The sequence below is a fragment of the Colletotrichum costaricense genome, assembly GCF_030867565.1.
Source record: "Colletotrichum costaricense strain IMI 309622 chromosome Unknown Scaffold_12.1, whole genome shotgun sequence".
In the NCBI taxonomy this organism is placed as follows: Eukaryota; Fungi; Ascomycota; class Sordariomycetes; order Glomerellales; family Glomerellaceae; genus Colletotrichum; species Colletotrichum costaricense.
This window is the reverse complement of record NW_026848241.1, coordinates 1,000,294-1,014,465: the sequence shown is the minus strand read 5'-3', so window position 1 is coordinate 1,014,465 and position 14,172 is coordinate 1,000,294. Positions and strand designations below refer to the sequence as shown.

At 50.2% G+C, this 14,172-nt stretch overlaps 4 protein-coding genes across 4 annotated transcripts; 1 reads left to right on the top strand and 3 right to left on the bottom strand.

The window, feature by feature from the left end:
• Positions 1-212: 212 nt before the first annotated feature.
• Positions 213-3,583, bottom strand: CCOS01_11294 (uncharacterized protein; the record flags this gene model as incomplete). The annotated part of the gene is made up of 5 exons (XM_060459447.1): positions 213-668; positions 722-1,408; positions 1,465-2,479; positions 2,546-3,300; positions 3,353-3,583. 5 exons carry the CDS (start codon positions 3,581-3,583, stop codon positions 213-215), a joined length of 3,144 nt encoding a protein of 1,047 aa, XP_060310179.1.
• Positions 3,584-5,223: 1,640 nt separating this feature from the next.
• Positions 5,224-6,765, bottom strand: CCOS01_11293 (uncharacterized protein; the record flags this gene model as incomplete). Its single annotated transcript, XM_060459446.1, has 3 exons — positions 5,224-5,988; positions 6,066-6,481; positions 6,570-6,765. The coding sequence occupies 3 exons, from the start codon at positions 6,763-6,765 to the stop codon at positions 5,224-5,226; spliced, it is 1,377 nt and encodes a 458-aa protein (XP_060310178.1).
• A 1,147-nt stretch (positions 6,766-7,912) lies between these two features.
• On the top strand, positions 7,913-9,718 carry CCOS01_11292 (MFS transporter; the record flags this gene model as incomplete). Its single annotated transcript, XM_060459445.1, has 6 exons — positions 7,913-8,101; positions 8,172-8,308; positions 8,377-8,520; positions 8,587-8,816; positions 8,884-9,381; positions 9,447-9,718. The coding sequence occupies 6 exons, from the start codon at positions 7,913-7,915 to the stop codon at positions 9,716-9,718; spliced, it is 1,470 nt and encodes a 489-aa protein (XP_060310177.1).
• Positions 9,719-10,474: 756 nt separating this feature from the next.
• On the bottom strand, positions 10,475-12,461 carry CCOS01_11291 (multicopper oxidase; the record flags this gene model as incomplete). Its single annotated transcript, XM_060459444.1, has 4 exons — positions 10,475-11,311; positions 11,368-11,754; positions 11,812-12,157; positions 12,214-12,461. 4 exons carry the CDS (start codon positions 12,459-12,461, stop codon positions 10,475-10,477), a joined length of 1,818 nt encoding a protein of 605 aa, XP_060310176.1.
• Positions 12,462-14,172: the final 1,711 nt, after the last annotated feature.

Here is a 14,172-nt window from a genome sequence, read left to right as displayed (position 1 = left end):
TTGCGCAGTGGCATTCATTCTTTTCGCGCTCAAACACGTTTACCAAGTATGAAGAATTCATTTATGTTCATCTTGGAACGCTCCCGCATGAGGAAAGAAGTAGTCACAACCCGATCAAATTGTGGTGATTGTTAGATGGCAAATATGGGCAACCCTCTCGATTTCTGAGATGGTCCAGAATTTAAACAAGGAATAGAAATACCCGCACTCCCTCATGCACTATCATCCGCCGCCCATCGAGCTTTTAGCCTCTCGACCAACGTCGTGATGAACCTTACATCCGTGACATCCGGTAGTTCTCTCAACGTTGGACTGTCCCTCTCAGTTTCCGCCGTTAAATATGCCAGGATCCCCTTATTCGCAGAAGCCGTACGTCCATACTTGCTCTCAAACCAATCCAGGAGCTTGATCGGCGGATTCTTCTTCGGGTCCCGTTTAGACTGCCGCAACTTGTCCATCCACTGATCAGTCGGGAGTATCTCAAACCGCAGACCAGCTTCGGATAGGGATGGAAGCATATCACGGGTCCAGTGGAAGCGCGTCGGGTTAAGGACGTGGTACACCAAGTCGGGATCGGTATCGCGCTCGCTCGGTTGCGGGGTCGCGTCGGCATTGACGAGTTCCAAGATGGCCGCTGCGGCATGGTCGACGGGCAGCCAAGTCATCTCCTAATACCGCATCAGAGTCATCGCTTTCCCCAAACTGTTCGCGTAAGACTCACCTCATCTAGATTCGGCAAGGAACCAAGCGTGGCAGCCGTCTGAATCATCAATGGAATACCCTCAGTCGTGTTCCATTCGCCGACCTTACTGTCACCCACAAGCTGCCCGATCCTCAAGACTCTTGCAGGCGCACCGGCGTTCAGATTCGCATTACGCGTGATATGCTCAGACACCCACTTGGACCGCGCATAGCCCGTTCCCTGCGCCCATGCCGGCGTCGGGACCGGTCCCTCCGGCACATTACCGTGCCTAGGCGACCCACCTGACGCGGAGACGGATGAGCAGAAGAAGAATCGTGCGGGATTGGGCGTCTCGACGGACTGGCACAGCTGGATGAGGTTGTGTACTGCCTTGATATGCTGGTCTTCAAAGCTCTGCACGGGGATGTTGAAGTTGACGGCCCAGGCGCTGTGAATTACGATTGTGAGCCTCGACTTCAGGTCGGCGATGCGGGTGGCACCGAGGCCGAAATCTGGGAGGCCTAGATCACAGGATAATGGCACCACTTTAGATTGTTGGAGGGGGCTTAGAGATATGCCGCGCGAGGTAAGTGAGTGTGCGATGCGAGATGCTGCGGCGGTATCGTCGGGTGCGCGGACGGCTGCCCAAACTGAGGATACGGTTGGGAGGGCAGCGAGTTGGCCAAGAAGATGAGCTCCTAAGCCGCCTGTCACTCCAGTGAGGAACTGTGAAGGCGATATCAGTGATGTCTTGAGGTCGCGGTGGAACTAGTGTCACTTACCACGAGATGCTTCTCAGGTTTCGGGGCTGTACAAGCGACGTGCGGTGTGATGGAGGAGTACTTGGCTACCAAATCCTGCATTTTTCGTAGCTCGTCTTGTACCGCTTCGACTTGACCGTTTCTCAGTGCAACGAGATGTTCAGAGAGTTTTCGGATGTTTCCAGATTCGTAGAGAACGTTCTGTCCCAGGTAGCTTTGACGACCACCCAAATCGACTTCCCTCTTGATCAGACTCCACATCTGGATGCAATGGAGGCTATCAACGCCAGAAGCGAAGAAATCTGCGTCGGCAGATGGTAAGTCGATACCCAACTGCTTCTTGAGTTGCTGCAAAAGCCAGATCTCTAGCTCTTGGCCCACAAGAGACAACCTGCCTCCTTCTTCTTCGTTCTCATACCTGTCATAGGCGATCTGTATCTCTTTTTCGAATTGCTGATAGAACGGCGCCCGAATAAAGGTTCCCTTGTCAGTGCGGGGGTACCGTGTCTCCGATGGAAGCACAATGATGAGCTCTCGAGGTATGCGCGAGAATGACTCGGCTTTCGCATTCGCGACTTCAACTGCCGGCCAGATCGCTTCAACGAACTCCGCATCAGTTAGGCTCGCAGCATTGTCCGCTTTGACGATTAGAGCACCGGGATAGCTTCTCTGCTCGCCAAAGACTATGGCCTCCTTGACAATTCCCTCTTGGCGAATTCTCCCTTCGATGGGAATAGGGAGCACCTTTTCGCCATTGATCAGAGTGAACCTGTCGTCGAGTCTGCTGACATATTTCCACCAGTCGGGCTGTGTGGCATGTTTCACGAAGAGATCACGCGTTCGAAATGAGTTTGGTGGCGAATCCGAGTTCGATGTCGACTTCGAGGGGATGCCGTCGAGGCAGACACACTCGTAGATCCCGGGAGAGACCTCATCCATGAGAACGTAGGGCTTTGCGGAGGGGAGAGGACGCAGATAATTCCAGGCTTTATCGCCTGGCGGACGAACGGAGTTCATCAACCTGCCTACCTCAGTTCTTCACTTCGTTAGTGCGAGTGCCTACAAGGCTGAAGAAATTAGGGTGGGCAAGGGTTGCTCTTACGATCCGTAGTTTCCGACGAGATAGACCCCGTTACTGACCAGACGGTCGCCAAGGTCATCTGGACAGCTACTTCCCCCAAAAAGAACGAGTTTCACACTTGCCAACGCCTGGATACCCTCGTCTGTTTCAGCTAGTAACTTCACGACATAGGGAACCACGTGGAAGATTTCAGGCTTGACGTAGTTGATCATCTGGATGAGATTCTGTCTCGTCAGAGGCAGATTGTAGTTACCATAATAGATGGGCTTCTTTGAGTAGATTGAGCGAAATGTCTCGTAAAATCCGTGGCTGTGAAATAAGGGGGAGACAATAAAGGCCCTCATATTCATGTGAACGGAAAAGGCCCCAATGCAGCTCTTGTGAGTTAGGTAGATTGGTTTCGGAAGGCCTGTCGAACCGGAGGAGTGGATGATGGCGGCAATTTTCCTCGATTCTCGCTCCGGGTCATAGGTTCTGGAAAACACGGGGGCATCTTTGCCGTAATAGTCTGAGTGAGACAGTAGTGGTAAAACATCGAGCTCGCGTTCCTGCTGAACTTCGGCTAGAACAGGATGGAAATTTGATGTGGTGAGCATGGCACTGCAGTCCGCCAACTCACAAAGGCGGGCGATTCCTGGGCTCTGAAGCCTCGTCGAGACAAGAAACACTGCGTATCCTAGACGGCTAAGAGCCATAATCGTGATGACGACATGCAAACCGGAGTGAGCGAGGATTCCTATCACGAGGGCCTTCTCAGAATTTGAGTCCTCATCAAGCTACAAGTCAGTGAAAGCTTGACTGAAAGAGTGAAGAGGTAGCACGGCTTACAACGGAGGATAGACCCAGTTGCTGTAGCCTCTGCACGGCGGCGTCTACATACCGGTCCACGGCGCGAGCGCTGTGCTCCTCGAAATCTAGAAGACCCTCGTTAGGGTACCCAAGTAAGGGCGCATCACCGAGTTCGAGTGCCCGTCTCTTGATGAGCTCGTCGAGGGTGAAGAAAGGACGATCCTGAGCGGAGACCTTGAGCTGGGTCACTGTCGTCGTCTGAGTTGCCATGATGAAGAAGCCAAAGAGAGGTGCATCAGCTAGAAACAGGATTGGTGTCGTACTGGCTTGGAGTCCATTCGGTGATGAGAGAGAAAGCCCCGACTTGACGTGGAACCAACTTGACTTATGTACTAACAATCATCTCGCACCGCCGGCTCCCTGCGACCTGATCGGCGTTGAGCGTATCCGCGCGACAATTCCGTTCCGCTTCCGTTCCGGGCCGCTGATGCAAGTTGCTTAGGTTTCCGGGTGCGGGGTCCGGGTGCTCCGAAGCGTCTATAACCGGCGGTGGTCTACGGGCGATCAGTTACCACCAATGAGGTGTAACCAGGATGCTAGTGCCCTTGTGATTTTCAGTGTGCCAGGCTTGCGGCTGTGACTGTTTCGTACTTCTGCGCCTGTGCCGTGTTGGCTTTAGATGGAAACCTTCAAGTTCTCGATGAAGAGGGACCGAAAAGCCGCAATTGCTGCACCTCAATGTACCTTAAACACGTACAGGTACCAGCAGGCAGGAAGGGCTGGGAGACAGCCAGTCATCAGAGTGTATGTAGTGGCGGATCTTCGACTAATGGGCTGGTACCAAACGAATGCCCGAAATACTGAACTGTAGATTTGTTTCCCGATTTGTCACCAGAAACTAATCTGCATTGTGCGTCGCGTAGGGGCTAGGTGCGTATGTTGCCTCACGTACGTGATGTGGGTTGTATGCAATTCTCATGAGAATACCTACTTCGGAACTGCACTCTCAGCATACTTTGGGAATTATCTGAGTGGTGGGATTCTCCTCCGGCCATGCTTGTAAGCACTTCCATGCGCCTTGGCCAAGATCGCGCATGCCCCCAACCCCGGTTATAGACGGACTTCTGGCAGTTACTGATAGTAATACATGCGAATGATGTTCATGCTTATTGCGCCGCAGTTGACTTGTACCGAGCCATCACACAGGCCTGCGCCTGGGGCCTTCAGTCCGTCGCCATGACGAAAACCATAGCCGAGATTCTCATCAATTCGACCGTCAAATCCTAGTCACCTCCTAGAATCTAGAAACGATTTTCTGATGTAGCGAATACGCGAGGGACGTATGTTAATATGAAAACCATGGCTTGCAGTCCGTTAGTCAATATAAGTACCTACTCTGTCATCTGACCCGCAGAGCGACAGGAACGGACAGGGTCACAGAGAACGCGAGGTTCCCAAAGCAACCCAACTCTGTGTCTTTTCGTGTTTGTTTGGAAGTTCTTCTCGGTCATGCTTCAGTTTTCTAGCAGTAAGAATAAGGGAAGCACTGATTGGGAGCTTAGCAAATCCAAGACTTACCTTATAGTACTACATGAACTGTAAATGTTGACGCCGCCCAGCCCCTAGGCATGCGTGCTGAAGCCAGTCATCCCCACAAGTTTGCAACAATCAGTAAAAAGAGATTCGACAAGATCACGTTAAGTATGAGAACCCTTTGAAGTCGATTCAGAGCGATTAACGAATGTTTGATTCTCTTCCGCAGTTGCTACTTCCTCAATCACGTGAGCAAGATACAGTACTACGTGACGTAGGTAGTGTCTGGAAGATGGTGAGTGAGAACACACCCTTCCAGATTGACGTTGCGCCTAGAGCCCACTTGTAGGCTCGAGCCGGCCACCGGTTGTGAGACCCTACGAGAGTGGTGAAGTTTTTACTGGACTGCAGCCATCATTGGTAGGATCCATGCAGTTCCCGCTCTCGTCGTAAAAGACTGCCGGGAGGTCGAAGTAGCATCGAGGTATCTTTCCTATTCCACCTCCAATCTCCACGCCATCGCCATTCCCATTGAGGGCGCAGTCAATAATAGCAGCGTAGAATGGTACTCGATTCCCAATGCCGTGCCTCTCCATCGCTTCGTAGATCCTGGGCTCGGCCTCGTACCAAAAGGTGTCAGCCGATTCTCTCATTAGGTAGAAACAGTACTCTTCGCCGTTCCTCAATTCCATCCACTGACGGCCTATGTCGGTTCCACATCCTTCTCTGGTTTCGGCGTCTCTGTGCCTGTCTGCCACCAGATGTAGTTTCGAAGCCTTCATGGCCTCAGTTGCCACTTTCATCTTGAGGTTATCACTGATGATGCCAACCCAGCTTGCGAATTCGCGCGAGTTCTCAGCAAGTAATGGCCAACCGCCGTTCAGAAAAGCGGGAACTTTGCTGAGGAAATTGTCCCTCTTGTTTCCAAGACTAGGAAGAGCATTATACTCATTGTCATCAATCCCTCCACCTGTAGCGACGCGAAGGATGTCTTCGAGGCCTTTGGTGAGGCTTTCAAAAGCATTCCCCAAGGCAACTGCAACATCATTCGCCTCTGTATTCTCTTTCGATTCCGCATCGGCCATTTGAGAAGAGATGCTGCCAATGATAGCTAGTCCTGCAGTCACGAATCCGGCAGGGCCCTGTCCATTGGCGAGGAATCAGTAAAACTTAAGTAGTGAGATTTGAAAATGCTGGAGAACGTTGTATCTGAACATACCGGTACCATTGCCGCTCCTGGCAAAGACATGAGACCGCCTCCCATCGATGCAGCGGCTGCAATCCACTTGAACACACTTGAAGCCTTCGTGTCCGGCGAGTCGAACTCACTGAGCGTCTGCGATATCTTTAAATTCTCCACGAGGGTTTGTCGAGTAATCTCTTCGTTGATCTTGTCAATCTTGCTGTGTAGCCCTATGACGGCTTGGAAGACCCAGTATGAGTTTGTGCCAAAGCTAGTCTTGTTGGTTTCATCATAGTATCTCTCGCAGTCCCAGTCGCTAAAAGGGCTGCATTGGCCGCCGATTGTCGAACAGCCGCCGACTCCAGGACGACCATTGCTTCGTATTTTACGTTCAAGCTTGGTGGTCCAGCCTTCGTTTGCCTTATTTTGGGAGAACGCCACACCTGTGTCTTCTGTAGTAGTGATGGGATGAGCTTCTGAATGTTGGAGTGAATGAGGCACGCGAGCCAACAGGCTTGTGACTCGGCATTGTCGACTTACTCAGGCTTATTTCGAGGAAGAAATCAAGAGAAAAGCCCGCGGCAGTTTCTTGCCACAATTTTTCGACACCTTCCGCAGTCGAAAAGTCCCAATCTTGACAAATGTTTTCTTTATTCCAGATGGAGTCCATCTTCTCCGGAACCGGCGTGGCGCCAGCCCACAGGAAAAGTCCTAGCAAGACGACTAGGAGTTCCATCTGGGAAAAGATTGAACTTGAGGCGAAAAAGATGATCAATGACAAGCAATTCACCGAAAATCAGATGCATGCAAGATTCGGTATATGACTTGACAGAGTTGATTGCTAGATACGCTGTTGCAGGAAGATAGCAGCGTCTTGACGTATTTATAGCTGATATGTACTTGTCCCAGCATCTCACCGCCCACGTCACGTATCGATCATTCGAGGAACAAAGCTTCGATACTCTAGGACTTGTCACTGCCTTTTCTAGCATGAGAAAGTAGACATAAGCTGAATCTTACGGTACACCAGTAGTAACCTTTATCCGGTTCCATCTAGGCCATCATATGCAGCCTCCCTTTATGTTTGCATTAGTTGAAATGACCAGGAAACACGTTCTCATGGTGACGAGAGCATCCATGATCCCCCTTCATGTTACTGAATGATGGGCAGCAGTGCCCTGTAACAGCATCCTATCCATCTTACTTGTCAGACACGATGTCTTCTATCAGGTGCGGACGATTGCAGGTCAGCAACGTGATACCCGGCTTTTGCATGACACCGTTAGACAATCGAAGTCTCGAGGACCAGCGCCTGACTTGTATGAGGTGTAATGTATCATGTACTCACTCAACATTACATCACTAGTGTTACCTTTCATTGGTACATCCTTAATTGCCTCGGGGCTATGGACGGGCCAATTCCTGCGGCTGTAGACGGACATCGGGATATCGCGAATGTCGGGTTGTATCGCTCATCCCTTGACATTCTCGACACGTAGCTAAAGTAGTTAGGCATTCATAAGCAAATGTTAGGTGCCTACCCCACGGGGAGGCTGCACCCCGGATTTGCCTAGCAACCACGGCGAACAAACTGCCGCATCGATGATCATAGTCGGCCATAGTAAGCAAAGGCGTTTATTGGTGGGTAATGTGAAGGAGTTTGCCATACATTTAGTCACTGTCGTTGTCTCTTCGATGGTGCTTCGCAAGTTTCCGGCCCCGAGGATGCCTTTTCCGGTTTGACCAGAGATCCGATAGGATGTTATGTGGATTATTTAAGAGGCAATATTTTGCACAGCTCCGAATAATTATTCTCATCTCAACTCAGCGCATGAAGCAGACTCGCGTCACTTTAGAGTCAGTAATAATCTCTACAGCCAGTTATGTCTTCATACCAACATTTTATGACCATCGATATGGTCAAGGACCATGAAGCAGTCGTCGATCATATTGACCACCAAGAAAGTCCCAAAGAGGGTGGCTTTCGAGCCCATCCTGACAAGTTTGGGTCTACGGCTAAAGTTGATCCCAAAGAAATTGCTTTGGTTCGGAAATTGGACACCTATCTCATGGTAAGCCGATCCCTACATTTCCAATAATTGCTGAGATGAAAATGAAGCTAAACCAAAAGTCTCCACCCAGCCCATTTTATGGTTGATGTACTTCTTGAACTTCCTTGACCGAAATGCAATTGTGAACGGCAAGCTCAATAACCTGGACAACGATCTCAACATGAAAGGATCCGAGTACAACACCTGCGTCAGCGTCTTCTTCGTTGGGTCAGTCACACAATCACAAGTGATCTAGACATTGTTTGTACCAGAACATTGCTGACATATCAAGGCAGTTATATCACAGGACAAGTTCCGTCGAACATGCTGGTTACGCGCGTCAAGCCTGCATATTACATGTCCGGCTGGATGATGGCGTGGGCTATTGTGTCAACCCTCATCTGTGTTGTCAAGGACTATCATGGAATGCTTGCGTGCAGGTAAGTCGGACATCTTTTGTACCTGCTCACAGATCCCGAAGACTGACGATGTCCGTCGGTTGAAAGGCTGGTGCTTGGCCTCACTGAAGCACCTTTCTACTCGGGCGCTTGCTACCTCGTGAGCTTGTTCTACACACGGAAAGAGGTCGCAACACGACTCGCTGTATTTTACACAGGCAACTTGCTTGCGAGCTCATTCTCCGGTCTTATTGCCGCTGGCGTCTTCGCTGGTCTAGACGGACGGCATGGCATGGCTGGGTGGAGATGGCTGTTCTTGATTCAAGGTGTCGTCACAAGTAAGACTTTGTCTCGAACAATGCAGAAGATGACCCGAGCCCAGAGTCTGACAGTATTACCATACAGTTGGTGTTGCCGTGGTGGCCTTTTTCGTGCTTCCTAATGCCCCGCTCCAAACCCGATGGCTCACTCAGGAAGAACGCGAGTTGGCTCATTCGCGGGTTGCAAAGGACACAACAGAAAAACGACAGGGAACCAGCATTTGGTCTGGCCTCTGGGAAGCCGTCACAGATTATCGCACCTGGGTTTTTGCGCTCATGGGAAATCTTCACCTCTCGGCAAATAACTTCAAAAACTACTTGCCGACAGCTGTCAAGTCACTTGGCTTCAGTACCACAACAACGCTGGTACTCACTTGTCCACCATATCTAATCGGGGGAGCGACGTCAGTTCTGGTTTCGTGGTCCTCAGGAAGGTTCAACGAACGTACCTGGCACATTACAGGTTCCAAGGCAGTCGCGATCGTCGGCTTCGCGGTAGCAACAAGTACGATGAACATCGGCGCACGATACTTTGCCATGGTTCTGTTTGTGGCGGCTACATATGGAGTGAACAATATTAATGGTAATCGTCACTTGCTTGACCCGGGCGTCTTGACTTGATGGGCATGAACTAACGCGTTACTTTAGTCGCGTGGACATCAGCCACGGTCGGTCAGACTGACGAAAAGAAAGCTGCCGCAATCGCCATTGTCAATACGTTTGGCAATCTGTCTTTTGTATACACCCCTTATCTATGGCCGGATAGTGACAGCCCCCTTTTTCGTAGAGCCATGGTCGCTAGCATCGCCTTCTCCCTAGGCGTGGTCTTAACAGGATGGGCTATGAAATTCATCTTGAAACGCGCCAATAGGAAGATCAGAAGCACCCAAGATGAAGCAATCAATCTCTACGCGTATTAGAATCAACAAGTCAACTCAGGCTCTAGGCTGCTTGATATCTTCATGGAAAAATCTGTATGGGAACAGGCAAGAGTGTCTCTAGTGCTGCGAATCTAGACCATCAAGTACTAAGTATATACGTGTCAAAGAATAAGGTCTGGCGGTCTCAGGATGGGGCGGTTCACTATGCCCAACCAGTGTAAGTCCAAACTGGACCGGTGGGGGGATTGCCCATTGACTTTGCGGTAGTCGAGCAGAATCTAGTGAAGCATTGTCAACATCTGCGCATTGATCAAAATGATGTTCGGGCCATTTCTCATAGTGACACTGTCGCCCGTCCTGTACTAGGCGGAAGCATAATCTCGTCAGAAGGCCTGGTAGTTCCGGTCTCAATCACATTGATCTGATGGCATCCACATAACAAGGCCAATAGGCCAATAGCTTCTCCTGTTTAAAACTTTGCAGTAATGAGGACAGTGAGGCCAACGCAATGAAGGCCACTCTTGTGCACACCGCTTTCCCGAGCGAAAGTTACATCTAGAAGAGAGTTCACGCCATGGAATACAAACATGATCCAATTCATGGTCATAACTACCGGATAATCAATGATTGCTAAGCTTATGAGTACGTGAGGCAAATCATGCTAATGTCTGCGTATTTACAGGAAGTTGATAATGATGAACAAGTGGAAGTAGTAAAGAACGTAGAAGCTACCGGCCAAGGGAAATAACAGGAATGTAAAAGAATCAATGCGCATATAGGCGCCTCAAATCCACCTTACTTACTCACATGCGATGCCCAGTATTGATCGAGGTTCTTGTAAACGTCGTCAACCTTGCTGTACGGGTCAGTAGCGGCCATAGCCTGCACTGCCTCCTCAATGGCCGAGTCTGAGAAGGACCCAGCTCGAGTACGAAGATCAGCCATGAGGTACGGCTTTGCTCTCCAGCGCGCTTCCATGGGATCAATAAACTTGGTCTCGTTGTATCCAAATTCCGGAAGAACAGTAACGTTGAAGGCGGCCATCATATCGCTGTCCTCGTGGATCAGATTATGGCAGTGGAACATGTAAACGCCGTCCCAGGGGGCGTAGTGGGCCTCAACAAGGACAGACTCGCCTCTGCCCAACCAGACAACATCTTTCAAGCCCTCTGCTTCGTAGGGCATCACACCGCGGTCACCGTCTCTAGCGATGACCTTGAAGTCGACAAGGTGGACGTGAATGGGATGAGACCAACCATCTGAACTGTTCTCAAGCTCCCAAATCTCGACCTTGCCTCTGGGGACGTTGGCGAGAACACGATTCTCCGCATCGGCGAAGCCTACACCATTGATGCGCCATTCGCCGTTGGTACGATGGAATCGGAAATGGTGATCGATAACGTTGTCAGTTGATGTTGGGAAGGGAACAGTGCGAAGGACCTCTGGAACGGTGGATGTGTCGGGGCTGGATAAGGTCGTACCAACGACGAACTGCATTACCTTGTCGGTATGCAAGTAGTCGTCCTCGACGCCGATGCCGCCAGCCTTGGGGAAATTCCTGATTTCGAGTCTCTGGCCAGCGTACTGAGCGAAGTCGATGACAATTTCATACCGCTCAGCTGGTGAGACATACTAAATAAGAGTCAGCAAGTTTGCGTCTTTACTCAAATACTACGGGTAAAACTCACAAGGTCTGCGACTTGCACCGGCTTCCCCAAGAGTCCATTGTCGGAGCTAATAACCTGGAATGGCAGCTTTCCGTTCACAGCATTGGAGTTAACAAGGTATAGCGCAAAAGCGCGGGAAATCGCTGCGTTCAAGAAACGGAATCGGTATTTTCGCGGCTCGACATTGAGAAACGGCCAGGGTTGGCCGTTAACGTGAATCAGATCGCCCCAGAGACTGTCAGTCTCACCCTTGGTTGAGAACAAGGTACCGTCGTCGTTGTATTGCTTCGCAGAGAGAACAAGAGGGATGTCGTAGACGCCGTATCCAGAAGGCAGGTTGAGAGCGTTCTCCGCCTCATCCGTGATCAGATAGGCTCCGGCTTGTCCCATATAGGCATTTTCAGCGGTCTGTGGGTTCGAATTAGAGCTTATACCTACATTTCCATCATGCTAAAGAGGACTTACAAGATGCATTGCATGATCATGGTACCACAACAGTCTCGCCGACTGTTGGTTGGGATAGTAGTAATCTTTGTACTCTCCTGGGCTGGTGATATCTTCCGCCCAACCATCGAAAGGGGCACGAGAGTAAGATCCGTGCAGATGAACCGAGTTCTCGGCAGCAGCGTTGTTGATGAATCTGACGACAGACTCCGTTCCGCGAGGAATAATCAGTGTCGGTCCCGGAGAGATGCCGTCGTAGCCCACCAGAGTTGCAGGGCGCAAGTTGGGATAAACCGCCTGACTGAAAGGCTTGATCTCAAGCTCGTAGTACCAGATCTCTTTGTTAGTGACTGGGTTGATGATTTTTCTGTGAGATATGTCAGGAAAACAGCGTCTAAACAGAAAGATATCCGATAGTCGTACTTGGTAGGTTCCTTGACAGGAGGAATGGGCAGAGGCACCTTGTAAATCAAGGCATACTCAGGGCTTTCCCAATCTTTGAGAAGACTGAAGACATCCTCCGGGTCATCTTCTACAATTTGAGCTAGGGCTACAACTTCTGCCTCGGGGATTTGAGAGATGTGTGTGTCACTGAATGAAGAGTTTTGAGCTTGAACGAGGCAGGCGGAGAGCGCCGCTTGTACGAGCGCCACGGTCAGTTGGAACCGCATGTTGTAGGAAGGAGGAGAACAGTGACTAGAAAATCAGATTATTCGGGTCTAGGAATGTGTGTCGAGCAAGAGATTCTGTTGGATATGAAACGGAGCGGGTGATCTTATACAAGAATCAGGAGACAAGATCAAGCAAAAGAAAAGACCAAAGAACCTTGCCGATTCAGGACTCAGAACCACTTCAGCTTCCACTCCGAAGTCGGATAGGATTTGAACAAAGAGAAATCTTCCAATCCCCTTCCGGTAATCCGGTCGTGAAGCTGATGCATGCCTTGTGACTGATGCAAGTTTTCTGCAAGAGACTCGCCTTGAAGACTGCGATAGGAAATCAATGGCCGATGTACGTGATGGCATCAACTGCAGAAATCGCGCACACACACATATCATTTCAGTTACATCGCCACTGAGCCGATTATCTTGCAATGTTTACAATGTCCCTCATCCAACGTGGTGGATCCGATGTTATTGCGCAAGGTAGCGGCAACTCTCGAAGACCCACAGACGAAGAGAGTGGGTTGATATTTCCTTGAGTGCCTCAGAGTAGGTAGCATTGGCACAAGTATCATTCCTCATGATCCTTTCATTTCGAGAGTGGTATCGATGTTGGGCTGGTTGTTGCTGGGGTGGTGCACGAGCACGTAGCTTGGCGAACACGGTTGGAGGCTCTGTATGATGGTACAATGAGATATATCCTCGCTAACAAGATGGCAGTGTTGGAAGAATGATACGCTATTGCGCTAATATGACTCGGCAGAGACTCGTGCTTGCTCAGAGTCGAAGGACCTTGGTCTGACAACAGAATGCCATTACAATGATACGTGAAATGAGACGGAAAGTAGGTGACGGGCGTTTAAGGCCGGCGATATCAGGTGTGTAACTATCATCTGGGTCTCCGGTTGAGAAACCATACCTTGTATTTGACATCATACCTTTCATGAAGCGTTACCTAGATCTCCTAGTTGCTGACTTAGTAGTCATACAATGGAACAAGTCACACTTCTGCTCTCCATAGAGGTTCAGTCAGCAACCAAGTATGACCGGAACAATAATCCTAGATCTTCTAAGCATCTTAACTGTGTACTTGAACCTGGCCCAGCCATAATTTTGGCTTTTTGACAAAAGCCGAAAATTTACTCGTATTCTCTTTGCGGATCTGGATCCGGCTCCTCCCATATGGCCCGCTACTCTCTGTCAGGCCGAAGCTGCCCGCCATGGCGGGGATCATGGTCCGACCTCCTGCCAAGAGCCATAGCAACGCTGACTAGTCTATCCGCCCCTCCAAGGAAGCCTTGATGATAAGCACCTAAAATGAAGCGTCGATCTAGAAACGAGTTCCTCTTGCATTCGGAATGGAGACAATCCGGATGCTACTCTGCTCCTTCGGGTTAAAATGACCCCTTCCCCCCCTCCAGGCCCTCTAGAGGCGGAGATGGCATCGTAAATGTCGACTCGGTGACGCTTTGATATCGACAACTGTCTCCCCCGCGCGCCTAGCATGGGTTTTCGTAAATCCCGCATCCCCTTTCTCGTAGAGCCGTTTTTGGTCGGCAGGGGCCTCAGGAACGTGGAAGCTTTCGGTCTGATTCCACTGGCTGTGGTTCAGGGGTCGAGGAAGGGCTATCTTAACCTTATCACAGGAGGTAATCGGCCAACCCGCAACTCTATTAGCCAACTTAACTAGGATCAAATTAGATCTAAAAGTCGTTGTTTG